This window comes from Synchytrium microbalum (assembly GCF_006535985.1).
Source record: "Synchytrium microbalum strain JEL517 chromosome Unknown SmJEL517_scf0020, whole genome shotgun sequence".
Classification (NCBI taxonomy): domain Eukaryota; kingdom Fungi; phylum Chytridiomycota; class Chytridiomycetes; order Synchytriales; family Synchytriaceae; genus Synchytrium; species Synchytrium microbalum.
This window is the reverse complement of record NW_022158369.1, coordinates 36,562-55,077: the sequence shown is the minus strand read 5'-3', so window position 1 is coordinate 55,077 and position 18,516 is coordinate 36,562. Positions and strand designations below refer to the sequence as shown.

Genomic DNA, 18,516 nt, shown 5'->3' with positions numbered 1-18,516 from the left:
TCTGAAGGAAGACGTAGCACCAGGGGAAAGAAATTAGATTATACTCAAGTGCGTGCTTTTGGTTTTTTCGCTCCCGTTTCCTCAACGCTAATCTCAAAGCACGTCCTTTTTTGCAGTTTGGCCCTGATGGTGATGATGAGGACGATTGATTTGTTGGACAAACGGACACTTACAGTAGTCTCAAATAGCTTTTCGTCCAAAATTTGTACAAAATCGAATATGTATTCAGTAAACCCGAAATCAAGACGCCATCATACACAGTGTGTGTGCAAGTTTAACTTTGGAAGAGAGAATCCTACAAGTAAAACAAATGAGGATGGTTCCTTTAAGTCTTCACTGTCTTATCATCTCAGCTTTGGTTGTTTCTGGGAGAAGGGGAGAAAAGGGAGAGAGCAATGTCGACGGTTTTGGATGTGGTAGGCCCTCTGTATTTCTAAAGCAGGCTTGGAACTGGCTATGGCCACATCGCCTACAAGGACAAATGAGTAAGTAACAGCTGAAGTGTTGAAAGTCAAAGTCTGCAATCAAATCAACAAACAGAAAATAGATAAATTAACGCAATAACCAACGTACAGTCAGAGATCTGCCAGCAAAGCTGAGTTATGCAACAGGACGACGTTGCACTCGATGCATCACTCCGCATGGAAGAGACCCGGTGTCATTTGGTTACCCAGAAACAGCCCAAAGACCACAGGCGTCTTCTCCACCACACCTTCCAAAGCTGTTTCATTCAAACATCACCAACCAAACAGCTCCTGTCCACCTCTCCACCAGTTGAGTGTTTGGCAATGATGCCTGACGTTACCACTCCTTTCAAGCAACCAACAATAAAAACGGAAATGGTTTAATACTTAGCTCTGAGCTCCAATGCGTTGCCATTCATCCTTTGGTTGTTGAAGAGGTCTCGTCGTGATTTTCAACGAGAGAGAGCCTTGTTTGTCTGGCTCGCCACATGCTTAAGACACAAGTGTTGGTATACTGTCCAATCTGTTTTTGAATACAAAAGTATTCAAAGTCGGGACGCAATAGCCAGTGTACAGTCAGCGAGTTTGTCAGCTCAAAGGCTGAGAGTCATGCAACAGGACGAGATTGCACTCGATGCTCCACTCCATCGTGGGAGAGACCCAGTGTCATTGATTATCCAGAGGCAGCCCAAAAGTCCAAACGCGATTTCTCCACCACAACCACCAAGGCTGCCTCATTCAAGTAACTCTACGCAACCACTCCAGTCCACCTCTTCCACCGTACGGAGATGGTTGCATTTCTTGGTTACTTGGCGTCACCCATTCCCAAGAAACCAAATACAAAACAACTTACAAAACAAAGAAAAACACAGCAAACATGAAGCCAAAATAAATCGAACTAATGCTATACTTAGCTGTGTGGGGTAATACATTGCCATCCATCCGGCTTGAGAGAGGGGGGAAGCGTGGCGCTTACTTGGGATAGTCAAAAGTTGGACCAAAGATCTAGCCCACAGTGAGAGGAGAGCCAAGAGCAGAGTAAGCCCATTCGATGGATGCACTGTTAGTCTAAAGAATCCTTACAGCTGCTATGCCACTTACGAGAAAATAAGAGATAAAAAGGGTGTACCGTACGTAAGATGGCACAAGTTTGATCATAGGTCTGGGACAGAGGAAGAGGAGAGCCAGAGAGGGAGTATGCCTCTTCGATGGATGCACTGTGAGTTTATGGAATCTTTATGAGCAATATGCCATAACAGCACAAAATAGTTGCACTGCCAACCAAGTCAAAAGTCCAAACATGAAAAACTTGCAGCAATGGCATCCCATTCAAGAGTGGACCTGAAACATACCTGGATGTGGCCGTACGAGTGCTGGCAGATGTGTCTTGGAGATTTTTGTCTGTTTTTGGGTTTTTGGGAAGTCATTTGGGGGAGTGGCTTTGAAAAAACGCGTCCAGCGAATCATCTTCAAGAGCCACACGTGATTAGCAAATGTTTGGGGAGCTTGAAGTATGAGTCAAGAGATAATGTATTGTAGAGTATTTTCTAATATCCTTCTCACTTTTGCTCGATAAGAAAGTGTTGAGTATTGACCAAGTAGCGACGAGACGAAGCATCGTACGCGATCATAATTGATTCCAAGCAGGCGAAAGAAGCCCCTAAACCTATAATTTACATGTATTTTAGATCATTTGACTAATGAGAAACTGCCGGGTCTAGTCTCATGACCTTGAAATCGTGGTGTTTTTGGACTCAAGCATGGTGAGGGAGAATTCTTGTTTTGAGGAAGCTTACTGGACGCTATTTCAAGCAAAAATGTCAATACCGATACTGAATATCCCTTCTGCTGTGACGATACGCTCAGCAGTTCTATGCAAGTGCTGTGTATGGAGCTGAAATCTGTCACTGGTGATTTGACGACTACTTGAACCTACTGAAGTCATCGACGCTCCAACCTTTGTCACACATCCTACCAAAATCTTTATAAGATTACTTTTACATCGTCTTTATTTCCTTTGGCGCCACCTGTGTGAAAAAACAGTCGGTTAATGAAACGAAGTTATGTGACGAAGTAGTACTTCTCACTATGCTGAAGAGCGACAGCACGTCCTGCCAATGATATCAGTATCTGAAGTGCAGCGCGGCGTGCCAGGACTTGGTATACAATGGTCGACCATTTTTGAGCAACACTTTTTCTATGATCGCAAGGATCACCAATGAGATCACAATGGATGTCGCTTATTGATGGCATGTCTTTTTGGAGTTTATTGTCGACTTCCCTGAAGTGCTTCTCACGTCGAAGCGGTTCGAGAAGCTGAGAAAGTTGAGGGACAGGCTTTAAATTTAGTAAGTGCACTGCCCGTATAAGTATCCTCATAAGGTAGGATGTCAGGTAACGATACAATCTCTTCGCGAATGTACCTCAATACATATCCAGTTCTGGCTATTGGGCTGACTTCTTGACGAACAGACTTGTCGCCAAGTGGAACAACATGTTTTGGAGAGAAGAGGAATAAACTGCACAACTCAATTTGACGCGTCATCCACCAGTTGTCCTGCAACAAGTTTTACATGGAGTACGTAATGAGAAACCCGGTATTAAACTACATTGAGATATGTATTTAGTTTACTAGCTATCGAGCTTATATAAGTTGTCCCTGTATCCGTCCTTTGTTCCTCAAGAAGTGCATTCTTGTACCATTCCGACGAGTTCGTTATTTAGAAAGATTCAGTCTCAGAGCTTCCATAAACGTTGAAAGCATAGTACAGTCGAGACCTAGATGTATACAGTGTATTAGTCCTTGTGATGCTCCTGAGCTCCGTCATGTAGGTGCTTAATGGCCTGAAGTGACAATCAAAGACAAGGTGAAGCAGTTAATGCTTACCCAGCATAGTAGCTATCGTCTTCGGGCGAATCAGAAGCAGGAGTCAGAATCAACGGGCTTGCACAATCCACATCCATATCTACATCATTATCTATAGTTTCATTCGCTGGGCTGACAGTAGGAGTTTGCATCTGCTGCTCTCCTTTACTACCAGCACCATAGCTATTTTTTACATTGTCAGCAGGTTTGTCACTACCTTGTGTTTCAGGCTCGAGGACAGGCTGAGGAATCTGAATTATTATGTTACTGGCCCCATAACTATCCCAGTTTGGATGTACAGCGTCTACTGAGCGCTTCAACGGTGGTTGGCTGAATGTGTTGAATGTATGGCCGAATGTAGTGGTATATGATGGGGTTTCGTTTGTTTCCATATCGGTTGGCTCTGCTGGCGTAAAGGCTTCATCTATACGGCGTTTCAGACTCTTTACTGGGCTCTGTTGTTGCTGATTCTGGTTGTTTTGAGGATGAAATGTCAGTGGTGAATGACGTTGCTGTTGAAAGAGGACTATATCGGGCTGCGATGACGGGAGAGAGACAAACGTCTCATGGAGCACTGGACTATGCATACTAAAGGTTCCTTGCATCCTAAATCACCAAAGTTCTTCCCTTCTCTGCCACTGGAACTGCTGACGTAAAATCGAAAGCAAGTCAACAAGAAACGACAAGCGCAGTCAGAGCGAACGGGAAAGGTACATAATAATGTTTAATTGGGATGGAAAACAACTATTTGAGACTAAGATACACAGGCATTGGTTGCTCCACTTTGTATAATTTACTCAAATGATGGATCTTTCGAAATCAAGAATTGTGAGACGAAGTCAGTTATCATGGGCTCTTTCAACGCCATAAGCTTGAATTCAGTCATTGACTACGAATTCAATGGTGTGTTAGCCACAATTCCTTCTGTCTGGTGCAATCCCAAACAAACATGATGTCTTTGAAACGGTTACGTACCAGAGATCCATCACCATTTATATCCAAGTCCTCAAAGAGTTGATTGACTGTGGCCTTTACTTTTGCAGATTGGTCTTCATTGTAGAATGCAGAGTACTATAAAGCGAAGGATCAATACAAAGTCTTGACCATCAACCACGGAAATCAATCCAATTCTTCCTACCATTTGAGCCATGAAACGTATAAGCTCCTTGGGTTCTACACTTCCACTTCTGTCAACATCGAATACGCGGAACGACACTAAACAATATGCTTGTTAATTACATGTTGCGTCCTTGGCAGACCAAAACCCGACATGATTGCATACATTCCATCTTCTCTTCAGCCGATCCCTTCAAGAAGCAGCTCAATCCAGATATGAATTCACGGAAATCAATAGACTGGTTGCCGTCCAAGTCAAAGGCATCAAAGAGCCGTTCCAAAAACAGGTACTGGGCACCAGCAGACCAACACGATACATGATTTTCAAGAATCTAAACATAATTGATGGAACTGTTAACTATGGAACAGAAAAATAGTGGCCAGTATAAAGAACTTACATGTCGGAATTGCGCTTTCGTTATAGAAAAGTCCTTGGCTGCAGCTTTACCAAATTCTTGCTTTAGCTTTTTGATTTCAGCAGGAGAGACTAGTAAAAAAGAGTCGTCAATATCAAGTATTGAAAGGGTTGGCAAGGTCGACGTGTGTAAGAAGTTGCTGTCAAGGCTTTGCATGACTGTGCCTAAATTTCAAGCAAAACAATACAATACAACTCCCCCCTTCATCATAAGCCAACTTACAATGCGAGCTCCTAGCCAGCTCGTTCTCGACCTTGTTATGCGAATGGTGGTTGCCCATTTTATAAAAATAGTGTTTTTTGTCACGTTATTTAACGAATGTCTGTATGAAAACCGAATGATCAGTTAGGAAATCGGACGTGTACTAGGGAAAAAAGGACAAAGGCAGACTTCTAAAGACTCTTACCAATTGGAATGGTGTTTGTTTGGTTTGTAAGGCGAGCTGGTGATAAAACAGTGCCAATCCACCCCCAAGAATTGGTATGTTAAAACCCCAACCCTATAAGGAACCTATCGCATGGGACCGAGTCACATATTTGGCTTGCACTACAATTCACCAATTATTTTCTGAGAATGTAAACGCTTGCCTGCTGTACATTGCAGTTCCTTTGTCGCCAGATTGTAATTTTTCATCCTGTGCTCGCTTTGCTTTGATCTTGAGGGGATGCAGCTAGTTCCACTACTGCTTCTATTTTGAATAACACACTAAACTTCTCTGACTATCTCTAAATGTCTCTGTTACAGTACCCTTTTAGAAAAGTTTATTGCAATAATTGAGAAATTCCAACCACGTCGAAATGAGCACCAATACTGTGCAGCACATCAAAGACCCAGATATGAGCCCCAGTCAGAATAGAGATGCTGATGACAAAGACACTCCACAGTTGTGTTTGTGCCAGGAATGCCGATGAAGGCATGGACATGCCAAACAAGACCAAGTAAAACGACCCCATAGAAATTAGTGACGCGAGCGTGTATGGCAGCGCCATCCAATAAAACCTTGCTATATTCTTTGGCGGTATATCCGTCCTTGGTTGTGTTGGTGATGAAGTCGTAGACGATCGTGCAGATTCAAGTGTCGGCGACCGTGTCTTCCACGGCGAGTCATCGAATCCATCACACTTGTTACATGTGAAGAAGAGTATTTCGCTGGACATTGTTCCCATAGAGTGCCAGAACCCAAAGTATACTGAGAAGCCAAGTAGTGGATCCACTGATTCGATGAGGAGGACGAGAAGAGCTGTTTTGGCTAGTTCTGCTAGCCATACGCGAGGAGTTGGGATGAATCGTATTACGGGGAACGGTGTGGCGTCTTCTTGTGGACTGAGTGCTGAAGGTTCTAGACAGATTGTGTAGACGAGCCCAACAAGCAGCAGGACGAGATGCTGGATGGCAAAGTTTGCGTGTAGTGGGAAGATGGTGCCATAAAAAAAAGTCAAGTCGATTGAGGCCACTTCTTCAATGATCGGTAAGGTGACTTCGGGGTTGGCCGTAAGTATCATTCCTAGAATCAGGATTCCTCGCGACATGTACAAGGCAACAGCTGCATGTTTGTGTAGTATAATGTAGTCCAACTCGCTCTACATTGAAAGCAAATGCTGAGAAAGACTTTCAGTCAAAGTGGTGGATATAAATTCTACTTACCTCCCCAAAGTGATACGCGGAAACACACAGAAACGCTACCAGACATAACCTTGGAGCAATCCACCACATGACACCCCACAATCCCATAATGACAAAGTAGTTTACATAGAATACGACCTTGTCTTGTAACGGAGTTAATGTTGTTGCTTTTGGTTGTTCTGGCTTTTGTACTAGGGATGTTTTCTAATCGTTCGAGTGTTGCAATAAGAATCTAAAGCGTTGAATGCGAAAAAAGAGATATTCACTTACCTCATCAGGCACTTTTGACAGACTCTGGACGACTTCTGCTCGTCGTGTTTCATAGTATAGCAAATGATCCACAGCACCATGTGGAATTCCAAAAACAACAATACATATGACCGTGACTGGTATAGACACGTAAGATTCAAACAATCTAGGCATGACATGGGCCAGAAGTATGATTATTGACGTTAAAGCTCCACTCAGCATCTAGTGTTTACACTTGACTAGTGAGTTTTGGAGTAAGCGAAGCGAAAGACGCAAAGTTGATATTCTCACGGCTTGGACCACAACTACGTGTTGTGGGGCATATGGGATGTTGGGGCATCATTTATTGTACTTACTGTCATAAAAGTCAGCCTTGTTGGTTCAATATACGTTAACTCAACAAACGAAGCCGTCCGAAGCGAAATACTCTTTTTGCGAGGCGCATCTAGTATTGGTGAATCTGCTGGTAAGGTATTGATCTTTGGTAGAGTCGAAGGTGGTGATTTATTTGCCATTTTCTTAAATGGGCTTTTGCTTTATAGTGTGCGGAGCTTTCGGGCAGCGCAACCATTTGAGCATCTTTTCACGACTCACGGTGACCGTCGAGTTAGAACGAGGATATCCCTGTATCAAAATAAGGGGACCGCGGTATGTTTTGAGGGACAAGCAGCTCAAGGATTGGGCTTGGAACGATCACGTAAAATCCCCGGTTGAGCACGGGTTTTTAACACTGTTAACGTACATTGTCACAACAGCAACAGCAGGGAATGTTGTATTGCCAGTCAAAAATAGTCAGATTTGCTTTGAGGTTGAGGCAGGCTGCTAATGTTGATGACTGCAAGAACGAATATATTTGATTCAAATACGATTCTTGCTGATGTGTGATTCAATTCTATTCTATACAAGAAGTCAGGTCTAGCGAATTCTATCATAATGTTGAGTATTCCTTCTTCAAGACATCGAGCAATACCGAAGCTCCAATCCTAAAGTGTTGTGGTGAGGCATACCCCGACCACATCTTTTGTCTGACCAAGTTCAAGTACGAGAATGCATCGTCTACAGTTCGAATGCCTCCTGATACCTTCAATCCATAGCACCCTCCGCATTCTCGAATGCATTCCAGCATAGCATCAGCCGCTTCGAGAGTAGCACCACCAGCTGCGTGCTTGCCAGTAGATGTCTTTACAAAGTCAGCACCAGCAGCCAATGATAGTCTACAAGCTCGTTGAATTGCATCTCGGCCTTTGAGTGCAGCTGTTTCCAATATGACTTTGAGGACTACGTCTTCATAATCTTGTAATACTTTATCAGCAGCAGATACTGGTGCAACACCGTAAGCTTGTAGAATGAGAGACATATGAGTTTCATATTTGCTGGTTTCTTAGACTCAAGCACACAATGATACATACCTGATGTGCATCCACAGTTTATGGCATCATAATTGAAGACGACATCAATCTCATCAGCACCATCTTCCACAGCGTCCTTTACTTCCTTGGTTACATACGATGGATGTAACGAGCCAGAAGGGAAGTTCACGACGGTGCATACTTTGATTTTGGTGTCCTTGAAAAATAATTTAGCCTGTTTTACAAATCGTGGATAGATGCAGACCGATGCTGGGTGTACTGGTGATGATGTTGCAGTTTGACACAACCTGTCTATGGTTTCTTCATTGTCGGTATCTAGTGGAAGAACAAGGAGACAACAGTGTCAGCCCTCCGAAGACGACCAAAGTTTTCAAGATTATGGAGTCATCCACACCGACTACAGCAGCAAGATGATATTTCCACCGCAAACACATCCCCATCAACATGGGCAACAGCCTCGCTCCTTCCCAAAAGTGATGTCACCCAAAGTTTGCAAAGTTTTTGCGAAGTCAGAGCTCAAAGGGCACATAGCGACCACGTCCGTCTCGACGACTTACCATTCAGCGAAGTAAGGTCCAAACAAGACATGAGCAACTCCAAGTCCTGCTTCCTTTGGAGCAGATTTTCACCTTGATTTGTGGTTGAGACTGGCATTGTGTAGTTATGGATATGAAGAGCGATAGAGGCTTGATATGTAGACTGACGTGCTGTGTATGGCCGAACTATATGCTGCTAACTGTAGCTGCAAATAAGTAAGCTTTTGAAGTGTGAAAAGATGCTTAGGGGATGATGGCAGTGTAAAATTTTGCAATTGTCGGCAAGAATTGGCATTTAGTGAAACAGCATTGTAGCATTCTTTTATATTGATTTAATGATCATGTACGTGGTTTTGTGATAGGAATGATTAACCTGCGGCGTGGCCGACTGCAAACGGCCCTCGTGGCAGCAGTTTCATGTGTTTCGTTTTGACTGTCTTGCTTTCGTGAATTGTGCATTCGGACAATTGTCTTTGTGTCAGTCATCCATTGCTGAGCTCACATGCCGAGGGGGACTGCTCGCTTGTTGATGTCCAATCCCACCAAAACAGCACCAACAAACAAACCCAAGACAAACCACAAAAAAGACCTCCAAAACATGCTTCTTCAGAAAGGAGACAGCAAGCACCGCCTGAATTCCCCATTCATCACGTCGCCGCACTCTCCAACCGTCGTATCCCTCCACCTCGTGAAAATCCTTGGTTTAATATCCTTAAGTGTATTTGTAGTTCTCTTCTTGATCTTTCATGATACACGGTCAGTTCCTACCTCAATATGCGCTATTGTTTCATTCATCTACTTGATCCATGCTCCTTCTTCTTTGCCCTTGCAGCACACTGTCCAACATCACACACACTTAATCATTTTTTTGATCTCTTTATACAATCACAGGTACTCGTGGTATGACATATCAACAACAAACGCCAATGCAGCCAGAGACGAAGAACTGCGTCTCGCATCTGCAAAAGAATATCTATCATCTCTACCAGCACCATCACCATTCTTACTGCCACCTGCATTCTATTCCCTATGTATCTTCATCTTGTCTGGGCAATCAAGGCCCCAGGAATACCTGACACAAACCACTGCCTTCTTATTGTCAAGAATGGGATCACTCCCTAGGAATACACGGTTTGCAATCGTCAATGCTCACAAACCGGGGTATGATCATAACGAAGCGAACGAGCTGGGACAGTACTTGACGGTTGTTGAACCTCCGAGGAGGAATGCGACGACATATTGGATTGGTCATGATGTATGGCCCGACTCCGTTACGTGGTGGCAGAAGGGGACATATGATTTCGCAGCTACGTTTGATCTTGCCAAAGAGTGGAAGTGTCCTGCTACTGGTCAGATTTGAATGGTTTTCGATTCTATTCGTTATACAAGTTGCTAATCCTTTTATGAATTCATACAGTAATCTTGGAAGACGACGCCATCGTCGAAGAGAACTTCCCACAGCGAGTCCTATCCGGCATAGCACCTATACTCGACGACTCGTGCTCATGGTCTTACGTCAAACTATTCTGGACGTCATACTGGTCGGGCTTTGAACTGACACCAGTCGATATCGCTATAATATCATCACTGTCAATCAGCATCGGCATACTTGCGACTCTAATCACACTGGAACGATTGCGAGCGAAAGGAAAATACAACACGCCAATGTATTCAGACAGAGTACGCAACGTTGCAGCCATAGTGTTTGGATATTCGAGTGTTCTGAGTGTGGTAGTCTTGTTGAGCGTGGGGAAACAAAATTGGACCAATATGCTGTTTGCTGAGCCGGTTGGGCTTGTGGAGTCACATGCGAGAGCTGCTGCTGTTGGACAGGTATGAGACGAGGCTTTTTAGCTTGTCTCTCTATTTGCAAACTCCTTCAACTTCTTCATCTAACTAGGTGTACTCATCATGCGCTCTGGCTCCTATGGCCGATTTCTTGTATGAACACGCTCTAGATGATCGGCCTGTAGATTTGCTATTTAATGACTATATTGACTCAACTGGAAGCAAGATATATGAACTACACCCCAACCTCGTTCAACATATTGGACTATATAGTAGCGGCAAGAAGAACAAGGGAAATGCACACGCTATGAAGGTATGTATCTTCGAGACATATATTGAAATCGTTAAACATTTCCTGTTTAATTTAACAAAAAATTTCAATGCACACGCTATGAAGGTATCTTCGACATTCAAGGGCGATAGTGTTCAACTTTGAACGACGTGAAGGGGTACAGCAATAATTTTAGATGAACCTCGTTTTGTTTTGGCTGAGTACATTGTAGAATCAACCACATCAATTGTAAATAAAACAAGTACATGATAGACAATTGTATGTGAAGATGCTTTTTATGTAAATCTCATATAACAGTGCTTTTACTAGATGAAGATGCATTAACAAACGTGTGTGCGCTTACTGAGGTGGCATGGGGTTGAGTAGCGGATTGGCTCCTCCAGGCAACACACCATCGTCCCTCTTCACACTTCTAAACACTGCCCCTAGTGCTTTCAGTCCATCTGCTCTCCTCCTTCTGATGGCAGCAGGTACACTTTCGTCACCTAATACTTTATCACAGACTTCGCGCAATACTGCTTCAACCTCCAGTTTAGATCCTCTCCATAGAGTTTCTAAGCCTTTAGTAGCAGCTTCGTATTCTAATTTTGTCTTTAATTCTCGTTCTTCTTGCGTTAATCCATCGTCCTCTTCATCTTGATTGATCTCCTTGTTTTCAGCATCACCTTCAGCACGCGTACTGCGTCGTTCCTCCTTCTTCTTTTCCCTGTTTGAAGAGAGGAGTGTGAGTTTGTTTCAGTCGGAGTTTGAGCAAAGAGGGCGAAAAAAATTCGACAAAGATAGATCAATATCTGACTTCACAGACACGAAACGTACATATCCTGCAGTTTAGCAAATGAAGATTGCAAATCCAGCGCAGTACGGAATGTACCCACAGTTTCACCCAGTATATGACTCTTTTCCTTCACATACGAGTTCAGACGATTACTAAAACCCCAGACTTTCTTAAACAAGTGTCCTTCATCTGTATCCATTCGAGAAAGCCATTGATCAGCTTTAGCCGAGTACACATATCCAATAGCCTGAAGTAGCTCTACACCATACGATTCGGTCTTTAGGGATTCAGCTTCGAGCTGGGCAACTTGGGAAAACGTATCCAGAGCCTCGGTTGACAATTGCTGTTCTGTCGTTCCAATAGGACCATCTGGATCACCAGTATTCACTGGCCATGCATCCGTGTATAATGATAATTTATCTACTAGGTTCGTAACGAGTTTATTCACACGTTCGGTTCGTATCTGTGTTCGTTCATCTAGTGACATTCCACCTTGTAGCAAGCTAGCTGCACCTTCACTGGGTGTGGCACCAGTGCCACCATTATTATCACTCTGTTGCATCACATTCATGGCTTCTTTAAAGTCTTTGGCTATAGATATCTCACCAATGATATCCACAAACTTGTCACCGCCAAATTGTTGTTTGAAGAATTCTTCTGGATCGACGAATGCGGCTTCCGATGGTGCTGCTTTGCCATATTGATTATAGTGTGCTCTTCTTTGCGGATCGAATAGAACTAAACAAAAAAGTGTTATCGAGAGTCCGTGCGTAGAGATACTTTCTTTTGCAGGTCAAAAGTTGGAAGTGACTTACCCTGGTAGGCTTCAGATATCTTTTTAAACTTTTCATCGGCGTTGGGATCATCTCTATTCTTATCTGGATGTGCTTTCATGGCCATTTGGTAGTATGCTTTCTTAACTTGAGCAGGCGTTGCTTTTGAATCCACGCCGAGAACGTTATAGTATTCCATATCAACCGGATTTTCGTCTTGTTAAAGTTATTAAGGTGGAAGGTGTGAGCTTCTGCAGTTGAAAGTCTGTCGAGATTTGAAACACATTCACACAAGACATACCTGTACCCGTCTTTCCTCCAAAACTGAATGGCTTGGAACTCTTTGACTGACCATTCTTACTATTCGATCCATTATTGCTACTACTGCTACTGGTACTTGGTAGTTCAGGAGTTCCCTTCATTCGTATCCGAGTCGACGGAATCTCATTGGTTGTATTGCATTTATAGCAGTCGACTTCATAGATTGTGCCAGCAGGAGACGGTATCAGAGCAGGTACGGTGAATTCATATGTCGATTTGCATGAGGTGCAGACAGATGTTGCGATTGATTGTGGTTCGTTCGATTTAAGCTTGACTCGATTCGACGACATGCTAGATAAGCAGGGTGGTCAGGATTCGATTCATAAGCGACAAAACATGGATTTCAAGACGCTTTACTGTGGTCATATCGTCCACATACCTGAAATCTCAAGAAAGGAGAAGCTCCAGAAGTTTGGAGGTAGGGACGAGGTTTTAAACTCGCAAGGATTGACTTAATACGGTTAAGGTATTCTTATGCTGATCTTGAAGATGTGTTAGGCTTGTTATTCCCTTCTTTGGCTTGTCAGCCAAATGATTGTTTGCGGTGTGATAAGTATTGACGACAGAGATGGGACTTTGCAACTTTGGCGAGTTTTATATATACCAAGTGCTTGCTCTCGTCTTCGACGCGTCAAATTAAGGTAGTCCGGTCTTGGGACCATTGGACCTTTGAGATTGACACACAAGTAGGGTGCTCGAATCTTTAAAATCTTATTACGGATCCAGGAACACAGAGTAGGCACGCAACAAGGTATTACTTACGCGACTTTAGAGATTTCCAACTCGCTGATACCTTTTTTCTTTACCTCATTTAGAAGCAGATCGTGGTTGTTGGAGCGAAGTTGCGATCTCATTCCAGATTCAAGACAAAGAGACGAGTCCCGACCAGAACGGCCATCTACAACCTGACTGATGGAGCTTTGTGCATCTACTACCAGCTCTGGCGCATGCGGTTAGGCCAGAGCGTCTCCTGACCTGTCAAGTCAAGCTGCGCGTCGATATATTCTTGATTCCTATGAGATTTCGTTATTTCATTGACGAACGACAAACAGGCATCCAAGCTGGTATAGATGCTACGTGCTTCATATACAGCCGACCTAAGCGTGACGATTTGCTGCTCGTCTGACTGCTGAATTATTGGCCGAGAGAGGAACAAAGCCAGAATGAACCAGCACTTCAAACTGAAGCTTTCCACGATCGCATAAAGTTAGCGTCCTAGTAACAATGCCTGCTTCTTATCTCGGATTCATCGCTGTTGCAGTGGTGTCGGTGGGGGCTTTTGTGGTCTATGTTCGACGCCGTGAAATTGGCAAGTTTTTGATTAAAAGGATGGTTGAGAAAAACATGTCTGCCAGTGCAGATGGTAGGCTCATTGATAGCTTGCCTGATGGTTTGCATCTTGTACTTGCTGGCTCTGGTGCACCACTACCTGATGCGTATCGTGCTGGTACGTTCACCCTTGGTTTTGAAATCAGTTCACCACAGAACCATTGTCTCCAACTTTTCTTCATTTCTTCTTAGGTCCTTGTGCAGTCGTCATTGCTGGAAAGAAGATCTTTGTGGTTGATGTTGGTGAAGGTATGTGCTGCGACAGTGTTTGGAGCTCGTGTGTGATTTTTACGATCAGATCGTTTTGCCCTTGACAGGAAGTGTCCGTAAGATGGGCGCTATGGGAATACCAACAGCTAGGGTCGAGGCAGTGTTCCTGACACATTTTCATTCTGATCATATTGCTAGTCTGGGAGAGATCTTCCTTGCGAGGTACCATATGTAAAGACAACCGTTTCAAGGGTTTGCTCATATGTTGCCGTATAAAGGTGGGCAGGAGCAGGAAACCCAGTTCCTACAACTGTAATCGGTCCACAAGGAGTCGAACGTGTAGTTGAAGGGTTCAATACCGCTTACGGTAAAGTTCCTTTAGAAACTTGTGTGTTCAATAACGCTAACCTATTCAGGAATAGGCCTCGACAAGACATACCGTGTTGGCCACCATGGTCCTGACGTGATTCCTCCTTCTGGCTTCGGTGGTGTGGCCAAAGCATTCCATATCGAAACAACAGACACCAAGAAACCAAAAATCATTTACGAAGAAGATGGTGAATATATACTTCATGATCACTACTTGGGTCTTCAATTTTTACGTTTTGTTTACGTCTTCAATAGGACTGGTCATTTCAACAATCTCTGTGGATCATACCCCCATAGTGCCAGCTGTTGCATACAGGTTTGACTATAAGGGCAGATCTGTCGTCGTCTCTGGCGATACGTGTCCTTGTGAAGGTATCAAGAACATCTCCCAGGTATGTGCTTTCGGACGAAATCTTGTCACTTTGTTAACTTCTGGTTGTAATTACGGATACGATTTTAGGGCGTTGATGTCCTTTGTCACGAAGCACTGCAATCAAATATTGTGAAAATCATGCATCACTGTGCTGGACATTACAGCAGACCACACATGGCACAAATTTTGGAAGATATACAAAACTATCATACGACACCCGAAGACGCTGCTCGTTTAGCACAAGACGTTGGTGCTAAGCATTTAATATTCTATCACCTAGGTATGAACGAACTGATTTAGAACATCTTCTCATACTAACTCTGTTTTGAATCGGATAGTTCCTCCCGTTCCTTTGAGATTCCTTGAAGCAGCCTTCTTGGGTGACGCGCCATCCCTGTATCGAGGAAACATTACTGTCGGTAGAGATGGAAGTATGATATCTATGCCAGCTGGATCAACTAAAATTAAATGTCGCAACCTTCTGTGATAAAACTTGGTATAAATCTTTAATGTAACTGGTTTTTAACGACCTAATATATTTCATTGGACATGACTTAATCGTTTTGGGTGTGAGTTGCTCTATGTTTGGTGGGTTTTACAGAAGTCAAATCGGTGGGTACCAGAATGACGCAAGTTTGATTCTCTGGTATATTGTATCTGCGACGTGGCTCTGCAATATTAAACGTCAAATGTATGTATGAAATCAACACTTTCTTGTGCTATTCTGCTGTAGGTTTCTATTGAAGCTCTACTCATCAATCACACGCTCACTCAAACGCAATCCAAGATTTAGCAAAGAAGCAATTCAACTTGCAAAAATAAGTGACTCAAACGAATAGCATCCACCAGTCCAAATTCCTTATATTCTATACGACATGCCGCGCTGGTTGAAAAAGTCTCATGGCCGTCATCACCACAAAAAATCTCCTCAAACACAACAACAACATGAAACGACACAAATAACCGAACAGGTACTTTTGATTGAATTTTTTTCAAATTCCTTCTATTTGACGCGTCATCGTTTGATGTAGACACCTCTATTACATGCACCTGTCGACGTTGATCACATAATCGCCATATCGAGCGACGACGACGATCCTGAACCATCAAGCAGCACGCCATACGTGAGACCAAATATCGATGAAATACACGCCAATATCGGTCACGCTGCTTCCAAAGCTTCAGAAGCTGTTGACCGGATGATACAACGAGGGGACAGGTTGTCTGGACTTCAGAAGAAGGCTGGTAGAGAATGCTTCTTTAGAGTTTGTACATACAGGTATTAGTAGTAACACGTTTGCCTAAACGTATGTAGCCAAGCTGGAAGAATCATCCATTACATTCAAAAAGAGTGCCAAGAATGTCAATCTGATGAGTAAACTGCGATACGGAAAACTACAGGGATGTGGTGTTGTGGGCGCTGGAGCCGTAGCCATAGCGGTGCTAGTGTTACTATTCCTCATACTGAAATGGGTCTTGATGAGAATACCATAAAAGTGGAATATGACGATGATATTTGAGAATTGAAACCTCCATTTTATCAACAACAACATTCTTGTACATTTTTTTCAAACAGACTCATTTTCATATAATTTCCTTTATAAATCCTCAGCCTTGATGAGATATTCAGTAAGAGAAAGCAATCCTGCGAACGTTTCCTCGCCTAGTTGCTATGAGCGTCAGCATTCACTGGATGTAAAAATTGGAGACACTTTCGTCATGGTACCTGAGGGAATGATCTGAGTCTTGGGTAGCAAGAAGCCATATCGTCCTGTGTCTCGAAGTTCCACGGCATATGAATAGGTCACATTGCCCATTGCGTACATATAGTCTGTAGAAGATCCACTGGCCTGGTAGATCTAACACACGTTTGCAATAGTAGTTAATAACGCTGTTGATGCATACGTACAATCCTAGAAGAAGAATAGATAACTTACAATGTTACAAATCGACCCAACGGCATATGAAGTGCCATGAGTAGCTTTGATAGCTTTAGCAGCAGCATCGCCACCAGCTTGCAATTTCTTTTTGTCTTTAGGCGTAGCATCGCAGTCAGAGCCATAAGGATACATAAAAAGCTGTGAGGTGCAAGCTTTAGTGCTGTAGTCGAATTGCACTAACAGTGAAACACCATAAGACTGACCTGACTAAAGGCATGAAAGTCGATATATCCAATGACATTTGGTGATCGATCCTTGACATAGTCTGCCATTGCCAAAGGTTCTGGTGCGCTGAAAGCAGACGGCCCCATATACGCTTCCGAACATGGATTCTTGGAAGAACCACCAGTTCCCCATTCAAACGCCCAGTTTCGATTGGGGTCTGTGCCTGGGCACATGGATCCTGGGTTTGGCTGACGATTCTATTTCAAATAGAGTGCTTTTGGTAAGAAACCCGCGAGGCTATCTAAGATTTCGACATTTTCGTGTGTACCTTTCTCCACATCCGGTTTGAGGTATGAGTATACACAAAGCCATCAACGTTGAGTACTGGAAATATGTGAAACTCAAGCTTTTCCAATACGCTCTTGACACTTTTGTCTTTGGCAGATTGTCTGTGAGTATACAGAGTGAGTTGGTTTCGTGGTGGGGACGTTTTATACGCCAAATGCAAAAAGGCTTACGTGATTAGTTGTGTGGCCATATACAGAACTGTAGCAGGAGAAATCCATTCACGAGCATGAATTCCACCATGAAAGACAAACGCGGGCTTGTCCTTGTCCTTGGCATCGTCTCCAGACTTTAATGATATCTTGATACCAGTAATATCCCTCTTCTCATACGACTTTCCATCAAGTTTTATATGTGATACTAGATCTGGATATTCCTTCACGAGCATGTCCAGATAGGTCTGGATCTCATCCAAAGTGTGATAGTTTTCAAAAAAGTTGACCGTTTCCACTCCAATGACATGCTGACCAGATGAGGCAGTTCCTTCGTCCGAATCGATGAGGAGTTGCAGATCTTTGTGTGTGATCGAGTATGGAATGTCGAGAATGGCCAGCTCGTCTGACAAGGCAACACTTTGTTCAGGAGAGACACGAATATCGACGCTACCAGGGCGTAGTGGAGTCCAGACATCCAATAGTAATTCCTAGATTAAAAATGATGAAATTTAGCATTTCATGGTCATGAACGGTAAAAGTCGAACATTAAGAAACAACGTGACGTGGTTTGGATGTCAACTTTAAACAAACAAGACAAGACCCGCACTTCAGAGATTTCCCATAGTTTTTCAGCCCTCGATTTATCCTGAATGTCTAGTGTCCATAGCTGATGTCCTTCAAATGACATGGGTCTCAATCTATGTGGTTTCTCATCGAGCAGAACTCGATTGATCAAACTAGTCGGAAATCCTAGGAATACTATTGAAGGAATCAGGATAGCCAGCAGCACAGACACAGCAAGTAAATCCCTTTGTCCTGCCATAGTGTTTGGCTTTTTGCTCTGAGTCTGATTCGACGGAATTTTTTGAAGCTCAAGAAACTCAAGTTCAAGTAAGACAATTATTGGATTCTTTAATCACGACAAAATTTGATTTATTGACGCGCAACGATGTCGTATGCGACGTATGGTATAATCGGTGAACATCATTCGCCCATTTCAATAAAGCATGGAAGCTTCTCTCCTCCTTCCCGAAAGAGCAA

General features: G+C 43.3%; 6 protein-coding genes across 6 annotated transcripts; 1 reads left to right on the top strand and 5 right to left on the bottom strand.

The window, feature by feature from the left end:
- Window positions 1–4,123: 4,123 nt before the first annotated feature.
- SmJEL517_g03606 (uncharacterized protein) lies at window positions 4,124–5,142 on the bottom strand (the record flags this gene model as incomplete). The annotated part of the gene is made up of 6 exons (XM_031169534.1): window positions 4,124–4,219; window positions 4,306–4,401; window positions 4,469–4,545; window positions 4,613–4,778; window positions 4,845–4,933; window positions 5,085–5,142. The coding sequence occupies 6 exons, from the start codon at window positions 5,140–5,142 to the stop codon at window positions 4,124–4,126; spliced, it is 582 nt and encodes a 193-aa protein (XP_031024496.1).
- Window positions 5,143–5,623: 481 nt separating this feature from the next.
- SmJEL517_g03605 (uncharacterized protein) lies at window positions 5,624–7,249 on the bottom strand (the record flags this gene model as incomplete). The annotated part of the gene is made up of 4 exons (XM_031169533.1): window positions 5,624–6,442; window positions 6,507–6,689; window positions 6,756–6,956; window positions 7,091–7,249. The coding sequence occupies 4 exons, from the start codon at window positions 7,247–7,249 to the stop codon at window positions 5,624–5,626; spliced, it is 1,362 nt and encodes a 453-aa protein (XP_031024459.1).
- A 413-nt stretch (window positions 7,250–7,662) lies between these two features.
- Window positions 7,663–8,758, bottom strand: SmJEL517_g03604 (deoxyribose-phosphate aldolase; the record flags this gene model as incomplete). Its single annotated transcript, XM_031169532.1, has 3 exons — window positions 7,663–8,072; window positions 8,144–8,419; window positions 8,662–8,758. 3 exons carry the CDS (start codon window positions 8,756–8,758, stop codon window positions 7,663–7,665), a joined length of 783 nt encoding a protein of 260 aa, XP_031024458.1.
- Window positions 8,759–9,238: 480 nt separating this feature from the next.
- SmJEL517_g03603 (uncharacterized protein) lies at window positions 9,239–10,864 on the top strand (the record flags this gene model as incomplete). The annotated part of the gene is made up of 5 exons (XM_031169531.1): window positions 9,239–9,396; window positions 9,532–9,989; window positions 10,058–10,473; window positions 10,541–10,741; window positions 10,826–10,864. The coding sequence occupies 5 exons, from the start codon at window positions 9,239–9,241 to the stop codon at window positions 10,862–10,864; spliced, it is 1,272 nt and encodes a 423-aa protein (XP_031024495.1).
- Window positions 10,865–11,059: 195 nt separating this feature from the next.
- Window positions 11,060–12,879, bottom strand: SmJEL517_g03602 (uncharacterized protein; the record flags this gene model as incomplete). Its single annotated transcript, XM_031169530.1, has 4 exons — window positions 11,060–11,426; window positions 11,537–12,233; window positions 12,311–12,484; window positions 12,570–12,879. 4 exons carry the CDS (start codon window positions 12,877–12,879, stop codon window positions 11,060–11,062), a joined length of 1,548 nt encoding a protein of 515 aa, XP_031024457.1.
- A 3,589-nt stretch (window positions 12,880–16,468) lies between these two features.
- SmJEL517_g03601 (uncharacterized protein) lies at window positions 16,469–18,298 on the bottom strand (the record flags this gene model as incomplete). The annotated part of the gene is made up of 7 exons (XM_031169529.1): window positions 16,469–16,533; window positions 16,597–16,729; window positions 16,808–16,948; window positions 17,014–17,232; window positions 17,304–17,424; window positions 17,494–17,963; window positions 18,083–18,298. 7 exons carry the CDS (start codon window positions 18,296–18,298, stop codon window positions 16,469–16,471), a joined length of 1,365 nt encoding a protein of 454 aa, XP_031024456.1.
- Between the last annotated feature and the right edge of the window lie 218 nt (window positions 18,299–18,516).